The sequence below is a fragment of the Zerene cesonia genome, chromosome 10 (assembly GCF_012273895.1).
Source record: "Zerene cesonia ecotype Mississippi chromosome 10, Zerene_cesonia_1.1, whole genome shotgun sequence".
NCBI lineage: Eukaryota > Metazoa > Arthropoda > Insecta > Lepidoptera > Pieridae > Zerene > Zerene cesonia.
The window spans coordinates 1,173,877-1,195,349 of NC_052111.1; the positions used below are offsets into that span (position 1 = coordinate 1,173,877).

The 21,473-nt window shown below is 33.1% G+C and overlaps 1 protein-coding gene across 2 annotated transcripts; it reads left to right on the forward strand.

Moving 5' to 3' along the window:
- Positions 1-3,188: 3,188 nt before the first annotated feature.
- LOC119829775 (voltage-dependent calcium channel subunit alpha-2/delta-3) lies at positions 3,189-21,356 on the forward strand. Of its 2 annotated transcripts, none has more exons than XM_038352479.1 (19): positions 3,189-3,703; positions 4,628-4,709; positions 5,031-5,141; positions 5,982-6,249; positions 6,315-6,838; positions 8,749-8,968; positions 9,852-9,988; positions 11,512-11,550; positions 12,911-13,057; positions 14,549-14,623; positions 15,069-15,250; positions 15,991-16,194; positions 16,879-17,033; positions 17,365-17,635; positions 18,162-18,459; positions 18,828-19,076; positions 19,502-19,616; positions 20,079-20,485; positions 21,173-21,356. In XM_038352479.1, the coding sequence occupies exons 1-19, from the start codon at positions 3,630-3,632 to the stop codon at positions 21,278-21,280; spliced, it is 3,666 nt and encodes a 1,221-aa protein (XP_038208407.1). In that variant the 5' UTR covers positions 3,189-3,629; the 3' UTR covers positions 21,281-21,356. The 2 variants fall into 2 exon arrangements, with proteins under 2 accessions (XP_038208407.1, XP_038208408.1); XM_038352480.1 differs by having other exon boundaries at positions 3,189-3,405.
- Positions 21,357-21,473: the final 117 nt, after the last annotated feature.

Genomic DNA, 21,473 nt, shown 5'->3' on the forward strand with positions numbered 1-21,473 from the left:
GACAGATTCGAAATTCAAATGTAATATTTTTTTATAATTAAGTGTAACAGTATTTATGGCCAGACTAAGTATATATGGCGACCCCAGAATATGGTATTGGATGTTGAAGTACCAACTTGACCTGTTTTCAGAGAAACTCTTGTCGCTTCGTAAACTTATAATTCACATGTCATTGAAACGAATACAACTATTTTTATGATTCTAATAAAGTTAAAAATTGGTATTTGAGATGTCAGCGAGATTGAGGACGTTTTAAAAAAGATAAAAGATTCTGTAAACTTAAAAATAATTGAATGTTTTTCTGGAACCAAAAAGAGTATATAAATATCGAAAATATAACCTCGGAATCAGTAGATATTTCAATGATTTCAGGTCTTCTTCGGAAATCCAGAATAAAAACGTGCAACAAATAATTAACATGACCACACTTTGTATAATATAAAAGAAATATTCAAAATATTCGCAGCAATAAATCGGGTGACCCGACGGCGCGGCGCCTAAGCCCCAGCCAACCCTCCCACTTACCATGACACCATCTTGCCCTTGTTTCTATTACGTCATTCGAGTAAAATGAACCTTAATTTTGGTCTGTAATTAAGACCTTAATTACCCGCGTTTTCTGCTTTAATATTAATATAAAAATTGTCAACGATTCTTAATTTGAATGAACCGAAATTAACTACATTGCTGTTAATTAATAAATTTAAAGTATTTTGTTATATGTTGTATCAATTTGTGTACTGATTTTATGAAGGAAGCAGTAGTTTAATATTTTCAAAGTATCAGATTAAAGTTTTATTTAGTTACAAGTTACACTTTGTTAGGCGAGTAACTTAACCCTCTAAATATTTTATAATGAGTTGAGAAGAAACCCAACTTCTTTACGTAAACTCTAAAAAAATTAATATATTATGAATATGGCGAGTTATTAGCTACATATATGTTCAGACCGTTGGACTATATTGGCAAATGTTTCAATGTAATATTTCAACTAAATTACTTTAGCTGATGGTTGATCAAGAAAGTGTTGTATTATTTCTTTAATTATACCACGTAATCTAATTTTTGAATTCAATCCAGGAACGTTCGATTCTTCAAATTTTTATATCGTACTGAGATGCCCAATGTGCATGAAGTACAATAAGTAATGAATAGCCTCAAAAGCTATAGAACTAATTTTGAAAATTCCTTCATCACTACAATGTAACACTATTCGTGACTGACGTAGGTTAAATTGTTAGTTTTAGCCTTATTCAGCCCAGGCAGAGCGTGTGTGAACGATTAGTATTACATACACATTATGCAGAGTTAATACCCTTATCTTAGTACAAGAAGATTATTAGGCGCGTTAACAGGGTAGCGACGGAATACTGAGATCGGAAGCGTAAGTCAATTACTTCATGCGATTACGACCTTATAAGGTTTTTAGTCATCAGATTGGGTGATGTAACATTAATTTAATCTAGCGGTATTATTTATGGATCGGATAGTGGATCTGACAGCTCCGATGGAGGCATGGAAGAAAGGAAAGTCAATAAAAAATTAATTAATTAATATGCCATTGATATCTTCGTCTCCGCGCTTAATACATTGTGTCATTGTAAATTGAAGACAGGAGCTCGAGAAAAACAGTTTATACTATCTTGAGAGCCTGAGGTCATTTTAAATTTGTAATATGATTATATTCCAATAAATTTTGATTGATGATTTACAAAATAAGCTGTTAGTAAGTCACCGCATATTAGGTACATACATTGTTTTCATAGAATTGTATAGATGTATCTAAATAAAATAAATATTCATTAATCATTGTTTAACGTATCGTGTTTCGTTTGTTATCCGTACGTTAATCGCAAGATCAACTTAAACGAAATTAATCTGTTATCATGTCGTTTTGTTTTTCTTTAGAATACGTAGGTCAGGCGTAAGATGCGGATTAAATGACTTGTTTCTACATTCTTTAAATAAAGCCAATCATACCTTACACTTTCATATGAATGCCCATTTCACAAGTCCACGGTGCCACAAATAGATTAAAATCTACTTAAAAATGAAGCATATAATTGTAAGAAGTATATAACGCATCACAATTTTTCAACAGATTGCTAGCGCACGGGAAACTGTCCCGCGAGATTGTAATCTAACGGTGTTTACAATTTCACGGTGAAATATAAATCAACAAATTTTTTACTATATAAATATGTTCTCTCACTAGTATTCTTAGTTATTGAATGAATGTAGAAAATGTCTATATTATAAATATATTTGCATAATGGTTATATTTCTTAATTAAACCTAAATTTACTGCACATAATATATTTAATACTTAATTTATTGTTTTGTTTATTGTATAACGATAACTAGAGTTTGAAATAAAATAAGCTTCTGCTCTAAGCTCTTAAGAGGACCTTGTATATAAAATGAAAACATGAATTAAACAGTTGCCAAGTTCCCAAGAGAAATATCGCCACCGCCAGCCATTCATAAAATTAAGTTATGTACATATATGATGTATGTTTACGTCATAAATATCCCTACCCGTGTTACATTGAACACTTTATATGCCTTAAAATTTAATTACACCTCAATTTGTTTAAAAGCATAACATAAATATATATTTAATAGGTTACAAAGGCCACGCTTTGAAGTTATCTGTGCGGAATTGGAAAGCTTAACAATTTTCAAGTGTTTTTCTTTGCTTAAATTTTTAGAGCTTTGATGTTTAATTAATTGCTAATTAAAAAATATTAAGCACCAAATGTGTACACAAAAAACAAATTTTGTTTTGTGACTTTGAAAGTACTTACTGTTTAATAATTTTCCACGTGCATAAATACTAGGAAATACAATATGCTATATTGAAACTTTTGATGATAGAAAATCGCATTACTTTTCATTACTTTGCACTTAAAAAAAATGTTAAAACTACTCACAATTTCAAATGTTACATGTGTATCGCTGCAGGAGAGAACTACCAATCTAGTGCTAGGCACAATTAGTTTGCAGCGTGTGTTACTAATATTTTTTGCAGCGTAAAAATCTAGTGCATACATCATACCCAAATAGACAAACATATTTTGGTATTTGTCTAACAGTTGGAAGTATATAGCATCGGTTCGGGTTCAGAGTGAAGAACGAAAGCTAGCGTGCGACCTACTTCGCTCCCGTTCAATGCGAAGCGCTGCCCGCCCAGAATAGACGTAGCACGTGCGTCAGCCGTGAACAACGTGGCCCGCGGCTCGAGCCAACCAGCCGCGGGCAGTTTCGTACTGAAAACCGCGCAACTTTACAACTAATCCTCACTTACTGAACCGCGTTGTGATATCCTGTGACAACCTTTACCTTAGTGTTTTCTATTTACGCACGTTTCTACTTACGAAATTTATTTATAAACTCGTGTTACAAGTAAATATTTATATGTACATGTTTCGCTATCGTAGTGGCCTTGTTCGTTATCGCACCGGTGAAAGCTCTACCTGCAATAGTTGGTGTAACTTTTAGATTCTATTTTCAATGTTATAGCCGGTCCTTGTGGGTTATAGTGTGAAGCAATCATGTGCCTTATTGGATAGTTTTGTTTGTTGTGCGTCGAGTGATAGTTTTACGCCGTGTGAGTCATCGCCTGAAAGATGAAACATAAATACCTGTTAATTATCACTCTAGTATTTTTACTAGAACCGATTCCCGCTTGGCGATCTGATACGTATGTTTGTTTTTCACTATTTTGAAATAGTTTGGATATAATTACTCTACTTCTTACATTATAATAATTGCTGTACATTTGAATGAATAATGAATTGTTAGTTCTTATACAAATATAATATTCATATTTAAGGACGACTATTACAATCAATCACTAAAAGAAATATGTCAAAAACGTAAATGACCGTAATTTTGATGTTGTTTTAGTCTTATTACAAGTAAATGCAAGTTGTATTTATTATAATGCAATGTTTTTTAATATGTAACTTTATAAGGCAATAAATTTTATTTTTAACTATATGGGTAATGTCACGAAAAACTACTGGCCTGGTTTAGCATTATATTGAGGTTTTATGACTCGAAATATTGAAAGCTGAATAGCTTTAATACAAAAGGAATGCATTTGATAATCTCCATTAAAAACGGACATAAGTAAATGAAATGGGAAAATTATTCACATTTATCTATAATATCAGCCAGGTTTATTTTCAATCATTACATATGAATTCTATACGAAATTTAGACTAAAAATCGACTTAATATATTTTTTATGCAAAAATGAATTTGTTATGACTTATCCGACCAATCAATTATCTTCCACCGTATTGACAGATATGATAAAACAGATGATTTTGTAATGGTTAACAGTTTTTAAAGATTAACTGTTAACAAATAATACTTAAATAACAAACTACCATTGCGTACAAAGGTAACATGTGAATGCTACTGTGTTTTTTACGATATTTTTGTATTTCCTCCATGAATCCTTTCTTTATCCTTAAAACCCAATAAAATTTTCAATATTCAAGGGGGCCATTGGCCGCTTACCATCAGACGATTCTTCAGCTACTTTGGAAACTATCACAATGAATAAAAGAATCAATTAAAGGGAAGTAAGCTTATTTTCATGTACCGTTTGTTCCAGTGTTAAAGAATGGGCTCGAACGTTAGGCGACGAAATGTGGCGGCTAAGTGAATCCCTCACGAAATCGGATCAAATCCGGATTGTAAGTTTCAAGTGCTTTTACTCAATAGTCCGTTATTGAATTACGTTTCGGATAACAAGCCTCTTCTATAGAGACTGAAGCTTTGTTTTCAGCTGTAAATCTATTAGGTTTGATATTGGATTTTCCTTTGATACTACTTACTGATTTTATGGTAGTATCTGGATGTATTATTATAAGAACAATGTTTGCTGTTATTACACGATTACATACAAATAACAATTAAAAGATCCCTTCAAGCTTTCATTTAGGATTCATTTAGGAAGATCTACAGAGAACAACCTATTTGAATTATAATAATAATGAATATAAATGACCTTTCAGAAATATAAACAAATGAACGCAAGTGTCAAGAAAAAAGATGGAAAGCAAATATTAGAATCATCTCTGCAATCCGTGAGCACAATGTTGATGAGGAAAATTAATGCTGTTAAGGTATTTCGAATTATGAAAACACTTACAAACGATGCTGTTATTGTAAAATTTAGTAATTAAATTTAATAAATGAGGTAGTCCTAATTATTTTAATTTTTCTTTCGTTGTTGTAAGGAAAGCTTCTATAGGAGAAAATATATAAGAACATCATTTAAATTGGTTCATAATAAGACTTCATAATTTCTTAAGCAAAAGCCTCAAATGGTAGGAAAAAAGATTTCTTATTTAATTATTCTGCGAAACGTATAATTCAATTGATGACAAAGGAATAAAATAATTATGTCAATCAGTATGATTGTCCAGCGGGCGTTTTTGACAATCAATATTTGAATAAAATCTTGTGCTAACAATATTCTACATAAATTCAAAATTCTGACTTAAAACCTTGTATTCGTTACGTTGTAATGTTTGTAGAGTGTTGAAGATCTATTTGCTAATTCATCCCGAATGGTAAATTTCTATATAGCAGAGAAAAATAAAGTTGTTGAAGTATATAACTTAAAGATAATATAATCTGCCTTTTTTGTATTTACTTATACCTTTATATAATTCCAAATTATATCGATATAACAGAGTTGTTAATTGATGGCAAAAAACTAAAATTCCGACCGATACGATTATACTATGGGCACTTTTAAAATTAACGAGACTTATAAGATATATAAGATATAAAAAAGATTTAATCACGAGACAATCTCAAATATTAAAGCGACCTTGGACAATCTAAACAATCACTGTAAAAGTATATTATTTTATGATATAACTTTAATAAACTATTACATAATATATTAATTCAACGAGTATATAATTTGATAGATATTATAATGGGCAAAATTTCAGTGTATTCATGCGACCGCTGAACGCTTAGCTTACGACTTCAATTTCACTGAAGTGAAGAACGACTCCTATAGCTACTGCTCTGCAAAATATTCCGATTTTATGTACGAAGATGGGTCTCAGCTGGATCGTCTAGATGAAGGCCCTGAATTTGCAAAGAATAAATCACATTTCATGAACATGACTCTCGAAAAGGATTCGCATTTCTATGATATTAGTGTTAATACTAATATGAGTTGTATTCATGTACCCACCAATATCTATTATAAAGGTATGTTTATTGGATTCCATGTATGTTACATTTTATTACATACTAATACTTTATTAAAATTTCAGAAAAGGATGCCCTTAACGCTATTCTCTGGTCGAAGTCGCTTAACGAAATATTTATTAAGAACTACAATTCCGATCCATCATTAGTTTGGCAATACTTTGGTAGCTCTCACGGCATACTGCGTTTCTACCCGGGAATGCCCTGGAATATGAAAGAAGTGGATACATACGATTGTCGTGTCAAATCTTGGTATATAGAAGCTGCAACATGTTCCAAAGATGTTATTATTTTATTCGATGTGTCCGGCTCGATGACAGGTTTCAAGAATTATGTTGCTAGAAGAACATTGGAGTCCTTACTGGCTACGTTATCAAACAACGATTATGTCAATGTATATACCTTTAAGGCGAACACTTCAGAAGTAGTGTCATGTTTCGTGGGCCTAGTTCAAGCTACGCCGGAAAATTTATCAACGATAAGTGATACACTAGAGCCTACGGACAACGGCAAAAAACACAAAGTGCCCTTGGAAGGAAACGCGAACCTCACTGAAGCGTATATAAGGGCTTTTACGACATTAAAAGAGGTAATATTTACGGAGTAATCTTCGACGCTATTAAATTCCGAGGTTCTCGGAAAATAAAATAGATACTTGACTGTTTCTATGCTGACGTTGATATGTTTTCACGCTGGCATAACTTTTACGAAATAAGGACAAATGAGTAATATTTTAAATTGATTTAGAGTTAGATATGTATTGTCCAAAAATAAAACGTTAAAATTATTAAGAGATGATGAATGTCCCGAAATTATGAATTAAGTTTTGTTCGGAAAATAAGAATTGGGGACGCGTATTATCAAAGAATAAATCGAGAATAAAAATATCGAAATCCATAACAATGAAATGAATATTATATATTTGCCATTCGCCCAGATGAGGTTTCTCACAATTTCAATCACCGATATAGGCGAGACAAGGTTTTGTGCTCATATTATAGTTTTCTTACATATTATAGACACTTTTATCCTATTATTTGTAATGGCTATAACTATTTTTAACAACATATTCTCTAATCTAGACCAAATTTGAATGGGACTACACTAGCTAGACTAGCTTTCGAATAAAAAAAGAATCATCAAAATCCGTTTACTCAGTTGAAAATTCTGAGGAAACGAAGCCCAAAAGAAGAAATATACACTGTCGAATTGATAACCTCCTTTATTTTGAAGTCGGTTGTTAACATATTTCTTAGAGATTAAACAATTCATTATTTAATACCCATAAAAATGAATAGGTGTTTTTATTATACGCTGAAATGTTGCGTAGGTATGCTATTTCGTTCCTTTAGACTTTAGAAGTCTTTTAGGTTTTAAATCATTAATAGGAATATGTAAATATACAATTTGTTGTACAGATAACATAATCGGTTAAATGTGAGTGATGATATGATGGATGCCACAGATAAAAAACGTTGATCACTGTTGATAAACTTAAATGATGAATACTCGGAAACACAAAAAAATGCCTACCTATATGTAGAATGTTAAAATTAGTTTGATGGTATTTTAATGGAATTATAATGTTACACACATGACTACTTAATCATGATTACTCATTTTAGGTAAATAAATATATGGGTAATAATACATATGTATACAAATAGGTATTTTTAGTACGGCTGTAGTAATTATTGAGTAAAATAGAACACAATATTTCCATGTGTACGAATACGAAACGTGCCCATCTCATTGATTAATTAATTTTGTTGTAGCAGTCGTTGTGAAATCGTAGCAGGGCAATTTCCAATTTACTGAACCTTGATGCTCATCTCGTTATAAAGCAAATTATATAACTAATTAACAATTATAGGTTAAGTAATATTTCCATAAACATATATATTTATTATAAACTAGCTTTTACCCGCGGCTTCGCACGCATTAATTCAAAGTAGTTTAATAGATGTTATCATATATATAAACCTTCATCTTGAATCACTCTATCTATTAAAAAAAACCCCATCAAAATCCGTTGCGTAGTAGATTTAAGCATATAATATAGGATATAGGGACATAGAAAGCGACTTTGTTTTATAGTATGTAGTGATATATAAAGAGATTTGCTATTACTCATTCTAAGCACCGTGGGTTATTTAATACTAGATTTTCGGCGGAAATTCCGCTCGCGGAATCAAAGGAAATTCGTACGGGAATGAGATGTTTCACTACTATAAAAAGTAGCTTATATTACTTTCTCCTATCTCTAAACATCATGCTATAACGTCGTTCCGTTACTACGTGAAAGAAAGACAAACAAAAAAAAAACATTTATAATATTATTAACGATTTATGTTCTTAATCCAGGAACATTTGATGATTAGAAGAGTGAGTGATAGTAGAGAAAGAAGAGAGATTAAAGTAAAATTATGGCGATCATAATAATAAATTATCACAGAAACTTTTTTATGCTTATGCATGGTTTTTTATGCGTGGTTTTAGAGGCGGCAACACTGCAACGTAAGCAATTCCCAAGGATGCAATCAGCTGGTAATGTTGATTACCGACTATGTCCCCGGCAATCTGACCGAGGTGTTCGAGGAGTACAACAGGGAGGTAGTGGGAGGTAAAACCTACATACCGGTCCGAGTGTTTACTTACCTTATTGGGAAGGAGGTCACCAACGTACGGGAAATCCAGTGGATGGCTTGTTTGAATCGAGGTGGGTAATTGCTGGGAGCTTTATGTGCTTTTGCATAAAATATCATGGTTGAATGATTTGATGTCATTGCTCAATGGAAACGTTTCATTAGTTAGTTTAAATATTTGTACAATCTCTGCTTCTATTATATTAAACTAATAGTATGTTGTTGAGTTGATTTGTTTGTTTAAACGCATGAATCTCAGGAACTGGATGATAGACCGTTTGATATGTAGTTCATCTCTGAGTGCTATATGTACAATGAGCAAAAAAAGTGTTGATAATGTGCTGTGAAGCTTTTATATTTACTTGAATTTTTATAGTTAATCTATTGATGTAATAACATTAGTAATAAAGCGAAAAGGTCTGCCGTGCATATATTGTCTACGATTTTACCCGAAAAGTAGTGGACCGGCTTTTAATAACTTTAACGCCCCTTTGTTTTCAGTCTGAAGTATCAATACGACCTATTTAACCTAAATTCAATCAATTTCAAAAAAAAAATCAATCCCATACGAATAAACATTCATATTGCGTTTTAATTTCACAAGCTAATGAAGACATACATAATATATACAACAAAACGTATTTCCTAAATCGTGTTTGAAAGAGCTTATACTATCTTATACTGAAACTTATCTTATACTGAAACGGAACATTACAGCCAGAGTATATATAACAGTAACATAAAACTTATGACCAAGGGCGCCAATAATATTACACGTTAAATTAAGCTGTGTGACGTCACCGTCTGGTGAGGAAAAGTGAACGAAGAGGAAAAGTTACCGACTAGATCAAAATAGCTATAAATATCGGGCATACGGAATAGGCTATTTTACTCCATTGTCTCCGGTCAAGCAGCTAGTAAGATAAAGGTAAAAAATGCAATGTATTCACAATATAGGATTCTTCGTCCACATTCACTCGGTGGAAGAGGTACAGCAGCAAGTCTTGAAGTACATCAACGTGATAGCCCGGCCGATGATCCTCGCGGGGGACGAGCCGCCACCCACCTGGACCCATGCCAATATCGACTACACGGTAACCATGACTGCATTATCACTTTTGTAAAAGGGTAGTTATTGGTATCGACACACTTCCTTATTACTACTTACTAGTATGTAACGAGCTCTTATGCCTCCTTTTTAGCTTTCAATTGAGGATTCATTTTTTTTTAGTTAAACGAATATTTTACTTATTCATCATCAGCTTATATTTGTCCCCGCTGAAGAGATGCGGGCTTCCATAAATCACCACGCTGGACGCGTGCGGGTTGGCAGATGTCGCATGTCGTCTAACTTTTGTTTCTTAGACATGCCGGTGTTACTTAAATTATTAATAAGTCATTACAATAATACGTAATTACGTGAAAGTTACAACCTATTATGCCGTATTTCAAGTGAATTTGAAATTTAAAGTGTGGGTGGTAGGGCAATAAAATATCGACGGTAAATCGTATATAACTTTATACTATTCTCAAACATTTTTTCATCAGCGTTAATTATCATTACAACAATTCAACGATTATGTCATATACACCATACCTACATACGAACAGTCATAGCTGTTTAATTGTACTTATTTGAGAAATACTACTTCTTAATGTATGTAAAATAGAAAATGATGGCTGACAATAAATTACTTTACAGCGATGTTCATTCGCCGCTTTGCTCAACAGTGGTTTAAAACGTAATTCAGGTTTAAATTGTAGCTCCGCGACAAGCCTCATTTGCATAATGACTTGTGAAAATGACAATAGAGTACTGCAAATACTTTCTATTTAAAACGAAAGAAGATCTCTTGTTTGTTTGCGCTCTGTAATACTTAGAAAAAAATTAAAAACAAAACGCAATAGTTGACGTAGACATGTTTTGCATATTTATCAAAATATAGTTAAAATGAAATATAGTTAAATTTAAATTAATTAAATATAGCAAAATGATTGTTCAATGTGTTAATTATTAATTCAAATATCTCTATTTACAAATGTAATAAATTGATAAATGTTTCGTTAAAGTTTACAAAATTCTTAGTTATATTGTCTATCATTGCTTCTGAGTGCTCAAGTGTATAAGTGCTCGAAATATAACAATAAATCAAAGTGAAAGATACAAGTAAATGTAAGTTTTATACAGTTCGTAAACCGCAGCTTTCCTGCGTATCACGCACAATAAAACAAATATATAGTTCAAGCATCGACCCGCAAAAGATCAATACTTGGGTAGAATTTTGTGCGTGCTGCACGCGATGCCACTTATACAATTATATTTTAGTCTCAAAAATATAACAAAAATTTTACATTGTTTGTAGTCAGCATAACTACTGTCAATGCAAATAAAAATAAATCGTCTATTTTTGTTCGAACGTAAGCAATTTTTAATTCTCTGTCATAATTGATTAATTTTACTAAGGCAATAAATTTTCCGAAAGCTTGTTTTTTGTAATAATATATTTTTTTATTTTTATTTAAATATAAGCTTGTAGTTAATGTCTACTGGAAATCAATACTGCAAAATTGCCTGTGTAACGTGTGCTTATGTTAATATTTTATGTTGTTTTAACAGAGAACGGTCAAATGGGATGTGAGCCGGGATGTATCAACGGTAAGCATAATTTCAATTCAAATTCTATTTGTAGAATACATACATTTAACTTTAAATCATCAAAATGAGACATCAACTAAAATAATTAATTTTTACGTAAAGTGTAAATGCATTTTTTTTTATGTCATAGCGGGCAACTGAGCTTGTGGTTCGCCTGATGGTAAACGATCACCACCGCCCATGAACATTCGCAGAAGCTCAGACCTTTGAGAATGCGCTGCCCGCTTTTAAGGGATAAGGGATAAGGAAAGGATTGATGAATGGAAAAAGGAATGGACTGGGAAGGGCTAGGAGAAGGAAATAGGCCTCCGGCTCCCCCACTCACCGTACGAAACACAATAGCAAGCTATTATTTCATGCCGGTTTTCTGTGGGGGTGTGGTACTTCCCCGGTGCGAGCTGGCCCAATTCGTGCCGAAGCATGCTCGACTCCCACATAAATGATTATGTTATTTAATATATCATACATATTACGTATTTGAATAAAATCGTTATACATAATGCCCGTATCCTTTTCTTCACCCTTCGCACTCCATTCCTTTGTTCCTGTCTTCACACCCACCCTACATCTTAGCATTTAAAAGCTATGCCTGCTCTGCAAATGCTCATGGTCGGTGTAGATCGCTTTAAATCAAGCGAATCACCACCTCGGTCGCCCGCTATAACATAAAACATAAGTTATATCGTCAAAAGTATAAAAAAATATTTTTAATATTCCCAAAGCACCTCCAGGCGAAATAATTCAACAATAAAATGATTCCTAAAGTTAATTTCACCAATTTTGGTATATAATGTAGAACTTACCCTAGGGGCATCGTCTCAACATATTATTACGATATATATGGAAAATATGTGGCCGCATTGTGCGACGATACTGGATTCCTTTTGTAATAGACATTCACCCGTTTTACTTGAGTGATATTTGGTTGCGGATACCCTTTTTCTTGAAGACCAATATTTATATAAAGTTTTACGCAATTACGACTTACGAAAATTGCTTTTCTTTTTAAATTGTAGGTACGCAATTTATTTATTTAAATTCTTTGATTAATTGGATACAACGTCAGATATATAAGAGACTCTCATTCTGAGGTCAAATCTCTATTCCCTTATAATAAGAAGCAAATCAATATACATTCAATCAGCATTACCTTTGAAGCTTTGAAAATCATACTTCTGAAAGTTGACTTGACGCGGCTGTTTATTGGGACATAAAGAATTTACTTGAAATGTTTTTATTTATGGTTTTTACATTGCCTTTAGTCTTTACCGTCAAATAATATTATGTAAGATTTAGGTACATACTATTTAAGGCATCGCTCAATCATCATTCAAGTTCGTTAATACTCGTATCTTCCCAGCCTGATGAAGATAAATTGGTGACGTCAGTAGCGATTCCTGCCTTCGACTACAATTATAACGAACACCACAATGACGCCAGACTGCTCGGAGTGGCCGGTACCGACGTGCCCATTGACAGCATAGCTAAGTTGGCCCAACCACATCAGGTACGATATATATTGATAATTTTGTATACCTGTTAGCGGTCCGCCCCATGGTACTGAGGGGGATATTACACTGTCGTTTATCTTGGATCATAGATCTACAAGTATCTTTTAAAGAGATATGATATGAATTGTCAATTAATATGGACCAAACATATGATCACTAATATGATCCAAGATAAATGATATTTATTTATTTATTGGAGACCTAATAGAAACAATTACAGAAGTTTAATTAAATTTAGGATTAATACATAAATAATTTACAATAATGTTCCCTCTACATCTCACAGTGATAATGTAATATCTCACTTACAGCTTATAGCATCACGTACAGATTTAACGGTAAAATAATCCATTGCATTCTAACAAACAGACTCTTCAGCTTTATATAACTTGTATAGAAGTATAATAGATCTTGCGATACACAGATATATATACACAGCATACTGAAGAAAGGGTTGAAAACAATTTACGTAGAGCAAGTTTGGTTCGTGCACATATACTAAAAATACTATATACTAGCTGCGCCCCGCGGTTTCACTCGCGTAAGTCCGTATCCCGTAGGAATATCGGGATAAAAAGTTGCCAATATGTTATTCCAGTTGTCCAGCTGTCTACGAACCAAATTTCATTGCGATCGGTTCAGTAGTTTTTGTGTGAAAGAGCAACAAACACACACACACATCCTTACAAACTTTCGCATTTATAATATTAGTAGGATGTAGATTAGTAGAATTTAGTATCGTGTAGTGTGAAAGATGAAAGGTTATAACATACTAGCTTTCCGCCCACGGCTTCGCCCGCGTGAAATACGGTTATATCGCTTTCATCTCCCTATTTCAACTCCTTCTACTCTTTTTTTCTCGATAAAAAGCATCCTATGTCCTTTCCCAAGTTCAGTTCTACCTTCATACCAAATTACATCAAAATTGGTTCAGTGGTTTAGGCGTGAAAGCGTAACAGATAGACAGACAGACAGAGTTACTTTCGCATTTATAATATTAGTAGGGATAGTAGGGATTACTATTAACATATACGGAATGTTAAAACTCAATTCTCAATAGCTATCTATTAACTGATATCATGAGCGATTTACAAAGAATAAACGTAATCAAGTATGTACATATGTACAGCTATAACTTAAAATTTTACTTATCAAGGAACCCAGGTTATAATAATGAAAGTTTGATGTATTTTTACTCTTTATATAATGTGATATTTATGTCGTATATTTTTAAGGACCGTCAAGAAGTAAGCGTAAGACTGTTCCTAGACATTCTTCGAGAATTATTTTATGCAAGTATAGGATGTAATAGCTTTAGATCAAAGATAGGACACGCTTTCAGACTTCTTGCTAGAAATATCCGTATAAGACTTCACACGAGGCGTAACAAAGCGTTCTTTGTGAATAGTGAACTCCTTGAAAATACAGAAAAGTTTCACAAGAAAATGTGTTAAGTCTTCATATATCAAAAACGTATTTCATTTCAGCTTGGCGTCAATGGATATTCGTTCATAGTGAGCAATAATGGATACCTCTTGTTACATCCTCTTTTGATAACCACGGTAAGTATAATATAAGTGGTTCTATTTATATTCCTTTTATGAAAGTAAATCACAAGAGGCGTGTAAGCACAAAACTGAATGTTACTCAAATACAAGCTTAATTTATTTGCATTCAAAATGGAACGTTTATTCATAGTCAGCGTTTAGCATAACATTTAATTGTAAGCCACCGTATACAATTAACGATGCGGTGAATATCATTCGATTGAATTCGTCTCTATCAGTTATATCAGCGTTGTTATTATATTAAATTATATTATAAGTACATATAGTAATAAAGATAATTCATTTCTCGACAAGATCATTTTATGATACACATTTTAAAGGCTAATGAGTTCGTATTATTTTGAAGGACATGAAATATTTTCGTATATTATTTTTCCATAGGTACATGGCGTTTGTTTGCTTACATCAATTGTTTTTCAAGAAAATTATTTTTCCTCAGATAAACGGCGAACTACAAGAAAATTACAATAGCGTAGATTTCGTAGAAGTCGAACAAGTGGACGATGGTAAAGGTCCACGAGAGCTTGGAGATCAGATCAAGGAACTAAGAGTCAATCTAGTCGATGGAACGGATGGCAACATGACTAATGTTAAAGTTTTGTTCCATTATGATAACATGAGGTATGCTTAAGGAATTAGGAAACCACATTTACACGATATCATTTAATTTATGTTTAGGAACCAATGACATTTGATTCGCATCACTCAAATTAGAATTTCATCTGCAGTGCCTAGTATAGTATTATGTTATATGTAGCAGTGCTTACATTATATTTATCGGAATGTGATTAAAAAATTAAATATCTATCCAATGAAATATAAAGCATATGTATGGATTTACAAATATTCATAACACTACGATGTATACGGAAAAATCATAAGAAAATGTAATAAAAGAAAAGGCTTTGAATGGACTTTGAATAACTTTATCAAACAACCTTTTTAGTATTGCTGAGAGCTAAGGAGAACTTGACTATAACCCTTTGTAAGCTGTTCAAATATTTACAAGACGATTCTGCAAACCTTAATAACTTACCCGACCCTTACGATCGAGCTAAAAGGAATATGTTCATGTCAATCATAGATGTTTCTTTCAACTGTATATTTGTGCCATTTTCTTGAGTGTTTTCTCCTGAATGATTTTGTTGAAATTTTTAAAAAGCCCACATGAAAATTTCAAATAATCATTTTGTTATTTATATGCTCACTAAACATATATTATTGGAAAATAACGCATCATTAATTAGTTATCGACTCAAATATATTTATATTAAAGAATATTTAAATGACAGACATTACAATTAACTAGCACGAATGCTTCTCACTTAACTTTTTCATTAATCAAATAAATTTCCTGTCAGGAGAATAGCCCGAGTGAAACACGATTATTTCTTCAATAAATTGGAAGGGACGCCCTTCTCAATGGGTATTTCGCTACCTATGGGCTACGGGGACACCGAATTGATGTTGAAGGATAATCCGCTGGAAGCGAAACAGGGACAGGAGCTTATAGGAGTCAATGTTACCAGTTATTTTAATTTCACGTATCGAGTTCACCCTGATTGGTAATTATTTTGTTTGAAAGTTATAAAATAAAACAGAATGCGTAATTTTGTATGCGAACTTTAGTCACTGACGCAAAAACACTAATTGTTCGATGATTTTAAAATAAGGCGGGAAATTAACGTGTTTAATTCCTTAACATACATTAATTTCCTAAACGTAGTTACGTCTAAAATTTAACGCATAAAACTATTCAATTTTATATGTGCATATTGAATACTGTTTACGGATACGGATCGCGTACTTAACGCGCGGCAAAGCGCTAACGTGACGCCGCAATATGATGCTGAAACGCGCGAAAAACGCTTTCTATCTGGCAAAGCCATAATCCATGTAAATTTTTCCTTTACGTATATTTAATGAGTGCATGTTTGACTTTATCTACAAATAAGCCAACAAAAAATAATTTTGTAGTTACACCTCGTAAGTGGTTAGTAGAAAATTGTACCTAAATAATAAATCAATGTAAGCAATTTCTATTTAACTGAATGCTAAAGTATGTCTTAAGTTCATGAGTGAAAGAGTGAAATTTAAAATTTGGTGTCAATATAATACACGAGATTAAGGCTTATTCAGTACCTAGGTAACGAGGTAGTATAACATACCATGTATAACGATTGACATTTTGATGCGCCTTATTGATGATTGGAGCAAAAACAGAGATAAATGTGAATCTATGATTTCAGGGTATATTGCAAATATCATTATTTGGAAGGCCACGAGTCAGAGAACGCTGAGGTAGAAATTTTTAAATTTCTTGTCAATCTTTCAAAGAATAAAATTGATATTACGAAGAAGCAATACGGTGAAGAATCACAGGATATTCCCTTCAGCGTTGAAAGTGAGTGCATACATACATACATCGTTATAATTTATATCATTGTAATAATTAATATCGATCATTACTAAAAATTAGTGATCATAGGTTCTAAGTAGATAATATCAAACATAGTAACATTACAAAAACAGATGAAATTTTAATGTTTTACGCTGAAAATGAATTTATTTTCATCTATATTTTGCAATATTGTTGTTTAAATTTTTAGGAAATTGAATGAGGAGAAGTTATGAGTTATGAATTGAAAATTTGAATAATCTTATTCACCGTCAACGAATGATATTATTATTACTTTTTTTAATTATATTTTATTTATGTAAGTTTAAAATTTCAGCGCACTGCGGCACAACACCGCTTGGCAAAGACGATTATTACTGCAACGAAGATCTAGTTAAACAACTTGTGTTCGACGCAAAACTGTCGACCCCATACTTCAGAGACTGGCAAGCGACTGCCGAGGAACGGGAGCTAGCTCGCAAGTACAGCGTCAGTGTAAGATTTATAGCGACATCTAGTGGTCTGACGCGGTGGCATTATATCTTTGATGATGAAAAGAATGAGAAGGTCAATGAACAAGGGATTAGGGAAAAGGATTACGCGGGAAAGTGAGTTTTTGTTTTATTTTTTTTTAAAGTAAATCAACTTTGCAAGTAAATGTAATTTGCAGTTTTGGAGAAATTTTAGCGACATCTAATGAACGAAGTCAGAACTGTTATCTTTCTGATATATGCTAGGTTGAGAAGATTATGAATATGGATAAGAGAGAGTTAGTTATAAATCAATTTAGTAATTTTATAATTTACTAGCTGTTCGCCCCGGCTTCGCCCGTGGTACATATATAGTCTATGTTACTCGTGGATAATGTAGCTTTCGAATGGTAAAAGAATTTTTAAAATCGGTCCAGTAGTTTTTGAGCCTATTCATTACAACCAAACAAACAAAGTTTTCCTCTTTATAATATTAGTGTAGATGTGTCAAATTTTAACATTTTCATTTTCACACCAGCGAATTGGCAGTGTCTCAAGATATTTTACCAAATATGGTATTTATTTGCTTAAACATATGATGAAATCAGGTTCATAGATAACTAATAAACTACGATAACATTAATCAAGCGCTTTCTCATTATAGAGTATTTGGAGACCAATATCACAATGCAATTGAAGAAACATGGTACAAAGCAGCGGTACTCCAACATATGATCAGCAAGGAATCATTAGTAATCGCTACACCATTACCTATTCTGGATACCACCATTTCTTCTAGACCCTCTATTAGAAACGAAGAAAACGATATTACAATAACTGCTAGTTATGCCATTTTTTATAAAGATGGCAATTCGGAAACGCCAGCTGGTGTAGTTGGCTTTCAATTTTTGTATTCGAATTTCTATGAAATATTCCAGAATATTACGAATAAGGATGGGGATGTAAGTATGTTTATTGAATAAGGAAATACTGTTGCAGTCAGGGTACTAGTATATCTGTGATCAGGGTGAAGTTTCTTGTGATGGATCATTTATCGGATGTACCATTTTAATATTAAAGTATCTTGAAAAATTTCAATTAAAATATAAATCTAATGTGGTGGGTTGTTTAATTAAAATTTTCATATCACTAAATCACACGGTATAAGCGACAGACATAATAAATAGTTTGATATAGTATATCGTCTACTGTTGACATCGGAATAAACATAGAAATAAACGAATTATCCCTTCACATGATATATAACATGTATTTCGAGATTTAATAATCCATAACGTTTAATGTTTTCATCTATCAACGTTTCTTCCAGGAACTAGCATGTGACAACGACGGAAATTACGACTGCTATCTCATCGACAGCTCCGGCTACATAGTTGTACTTGTAGAAGAGACTGACTCTAAACATAATGTTGGAGATTTCTTTGGGCTCGTCAACCCTTACGTGCTACAGTCGTTTATTGAAAAGAACATATTTGAGTACGTTGAAGTGTTTAATTATCAAGCACTGTGCCCGCTGTCGGCGCTGAGCGTGCAGAACAGTGCGTGGTCGTTTGATTCAGTACGTATTTAGTTTCGTATTTCTATATTTCTTTTGTACTAGGTGATCAAGCGAGCGCACGCTATGGAATATTTTTGACACTTGTTCCATTTTTTCTTACCTTTTAAACCTTATCTGGACTATTATACGAATCTAAATGAAAATTATCAAAATCGGCACAGCTATTCGAGTTGTAGCGAGACTAATGAACAGCAGTTGAATTTTATATACAGAGATAGATATACAGGCTGTAGCGGAGTGAATGGGTGTATTGTACTGCAGGTAGAGGACATAGTGGCAGTTCAGAAAATAAATGTACCATATTTTGTAAAAGCCCCTCGGTTACGGTATATTCGAGATTTTCGAAAATTCTAGAAAAACATTCTACGCCACTCTTTTTAGTGGCAATAGTATTCCGAATAGTCCAAAGTATTTTTATTTTTCAGGTATTTGGTGTCATATCGAGTTTAATCAAATGGTTGTTCACTGAAGCCTTCTTAATTATTTTTGACTTCGGAAATTGGAAAGATAGTGTATATGCAGCCACTATGGAACCATTCGGTAATTTTTTTGCTACTTGTCATGATCTATGAATATCAGCTTTAGCTGGTCAGAAAGAAATATGTTTTTTTGTTATGCGTCGCCGTAGTATAACCTCAACGAATTACTTTTTAAGCTACTACCTATACTTTTCCATAGTTTTATTCCGTTTATTATTTATACTTAGATAATTCACATTATTTTATCCATTTGCCATTTTCAAAGTCACTCGTCAGCAATAGCAGGTCTCACTATTATTTACTACACTTATAAAAATAATTAAATTTAAATTACTGTAAATGGGAAAGTAACTCTGAGTGTATGTCTATCTGCCTCGTCTTGAACTAATAGGCATGAAATTTGGTTCAAAGTTGAGACCCCAATAAGGACATAGGATAGTTTTTATCCCAGAAAACCTGCGTTAATATGTAAGAAAAATACCTTTTTGATTGGATTGGATTACCGATTAACGACTTCTTACAGTTAGCGATAGCGAAGAAACAACTACCGCGTATCCAGAGATAAAAGAAAACAAAACAATATCACCCGCTGAAGACAACCACTTCTTTTCCTGCGACCACAGCATCAAGTTGTACATTCTGAACCAATCCTACTTCCTCAACTCCATGATACTATCCCCAGTAGTGTATGAAGAGGAAGCCGGTGATTGTACTCCGCCATATTGGGCGACTTTAGTTCCAAAGACCAATTTGCTCTTGGTTGTGGTAGAACGTGGTCCGTTTAGGTTCGACAGCAATTGTACGATACCACCGAATACTATCCCGATAGCAACGCGGGATTCCACTACTAGCAGAGAGCCCTGCCATAAGCTGGATTTGGGGAGGCTGCCTCGGCGAAGACTTGAGGGTTGCTATACTTATCATGATAAGGTAGGGTTTTCGATATTCGTAAAATGCCAAAAGAAAAATTTTACTTTTTACGTAGTTAAACAAATAAAGAAAGGTCGTTAAAAAGGTTATGTAGCAATATAAATATGTAAGTGTATATAAAAATAAATGCTATTCCTAAATAATCATAAGGTAAATAGTGAAGTCCCGTGCCCCAACTGGGGTATGGGGCAGATGATGTACATCTGTTTTACATTTTTTTTTGTTCTTCCCCACCGGGAATTGAACCCAGGACACCTCAGTTCTAAGCTCACGCGTTAACCACTGTACCAAGGAGGCGGTCAGGTATATGAGAGTCAAGGAAATCGAACTGTAAGGAAATAACAACTGACAGCATAAGAAATGAAGTAGATGATTATGTTCTTTTATAACGTGTAAAAAGATATGCCATAGGCATGAGCAAAATTAATAATCGTGCATAATAAAATATGTAAGAATACATATAATTGTTTACCATACTTTTCCAACTAAGGTAGGTTTAGAATAAGACCAAGAAGCAAACTTTAAAACCTTTAAGGCTCCGTGGGATTTTAACATCCATATTCCCTTCTATTCATTCGCAATATTCAATTTATAAGTAGACTATATGTATAGATCCCTTGAATTCACAAGGAGATTATATCAGCTATAATAAATACCAATGTCAATTGTTTATGATATTTCTTACAGGAAAGAAACATAACTGCCTGCGGAATGGGCAGCCTAGCGAAGGCAAATACGATTCTCCTCGTAGCGATTGCACTGATGTCCTTACTACGCTCAAATAATATCACGTGATATAAAACATCGACTAATCGGTACTAAATATATTTTGTACCTTTCTTATTTTCACAATAAAACATATTTATTGCAAGTGTTTGTTTTATTACAATATCGTATAGAATATACCAGTACCCAATTTGCGACCTTGACCCAGTGAAGTAACGCATCGACTGTCCCTATCAGAAAGTAGTACCTATTGCATATGTAC

What these genes read in the sequence shown, in the direction of transcription:
- LOC119829775 (XM_038352479.1), top strand. Translation starts at nt 3,630, where the DNA reads ATGAAACATAAATACCTGTTAATTATCACTCTAGTATTTTTACTAGAA. An exon ending in TGAGCCGGGATGTATCAACG is followed by an intron (nt 11,551 to 12,910) that starts GTAAGCATAATT and finishes GTATCTTCCCAG; the next exon opens with CCTGATGAAGATAAATTGGT. An exon ending in TTACGAATAAGGATGGGGAT is followed by an intron (nt 18,460 to 18,827) that starts GTAAGTATGTTT and finishes CGTTTCTTCCAG; the next exon opens with GAACTAGCATGTGACAACGA.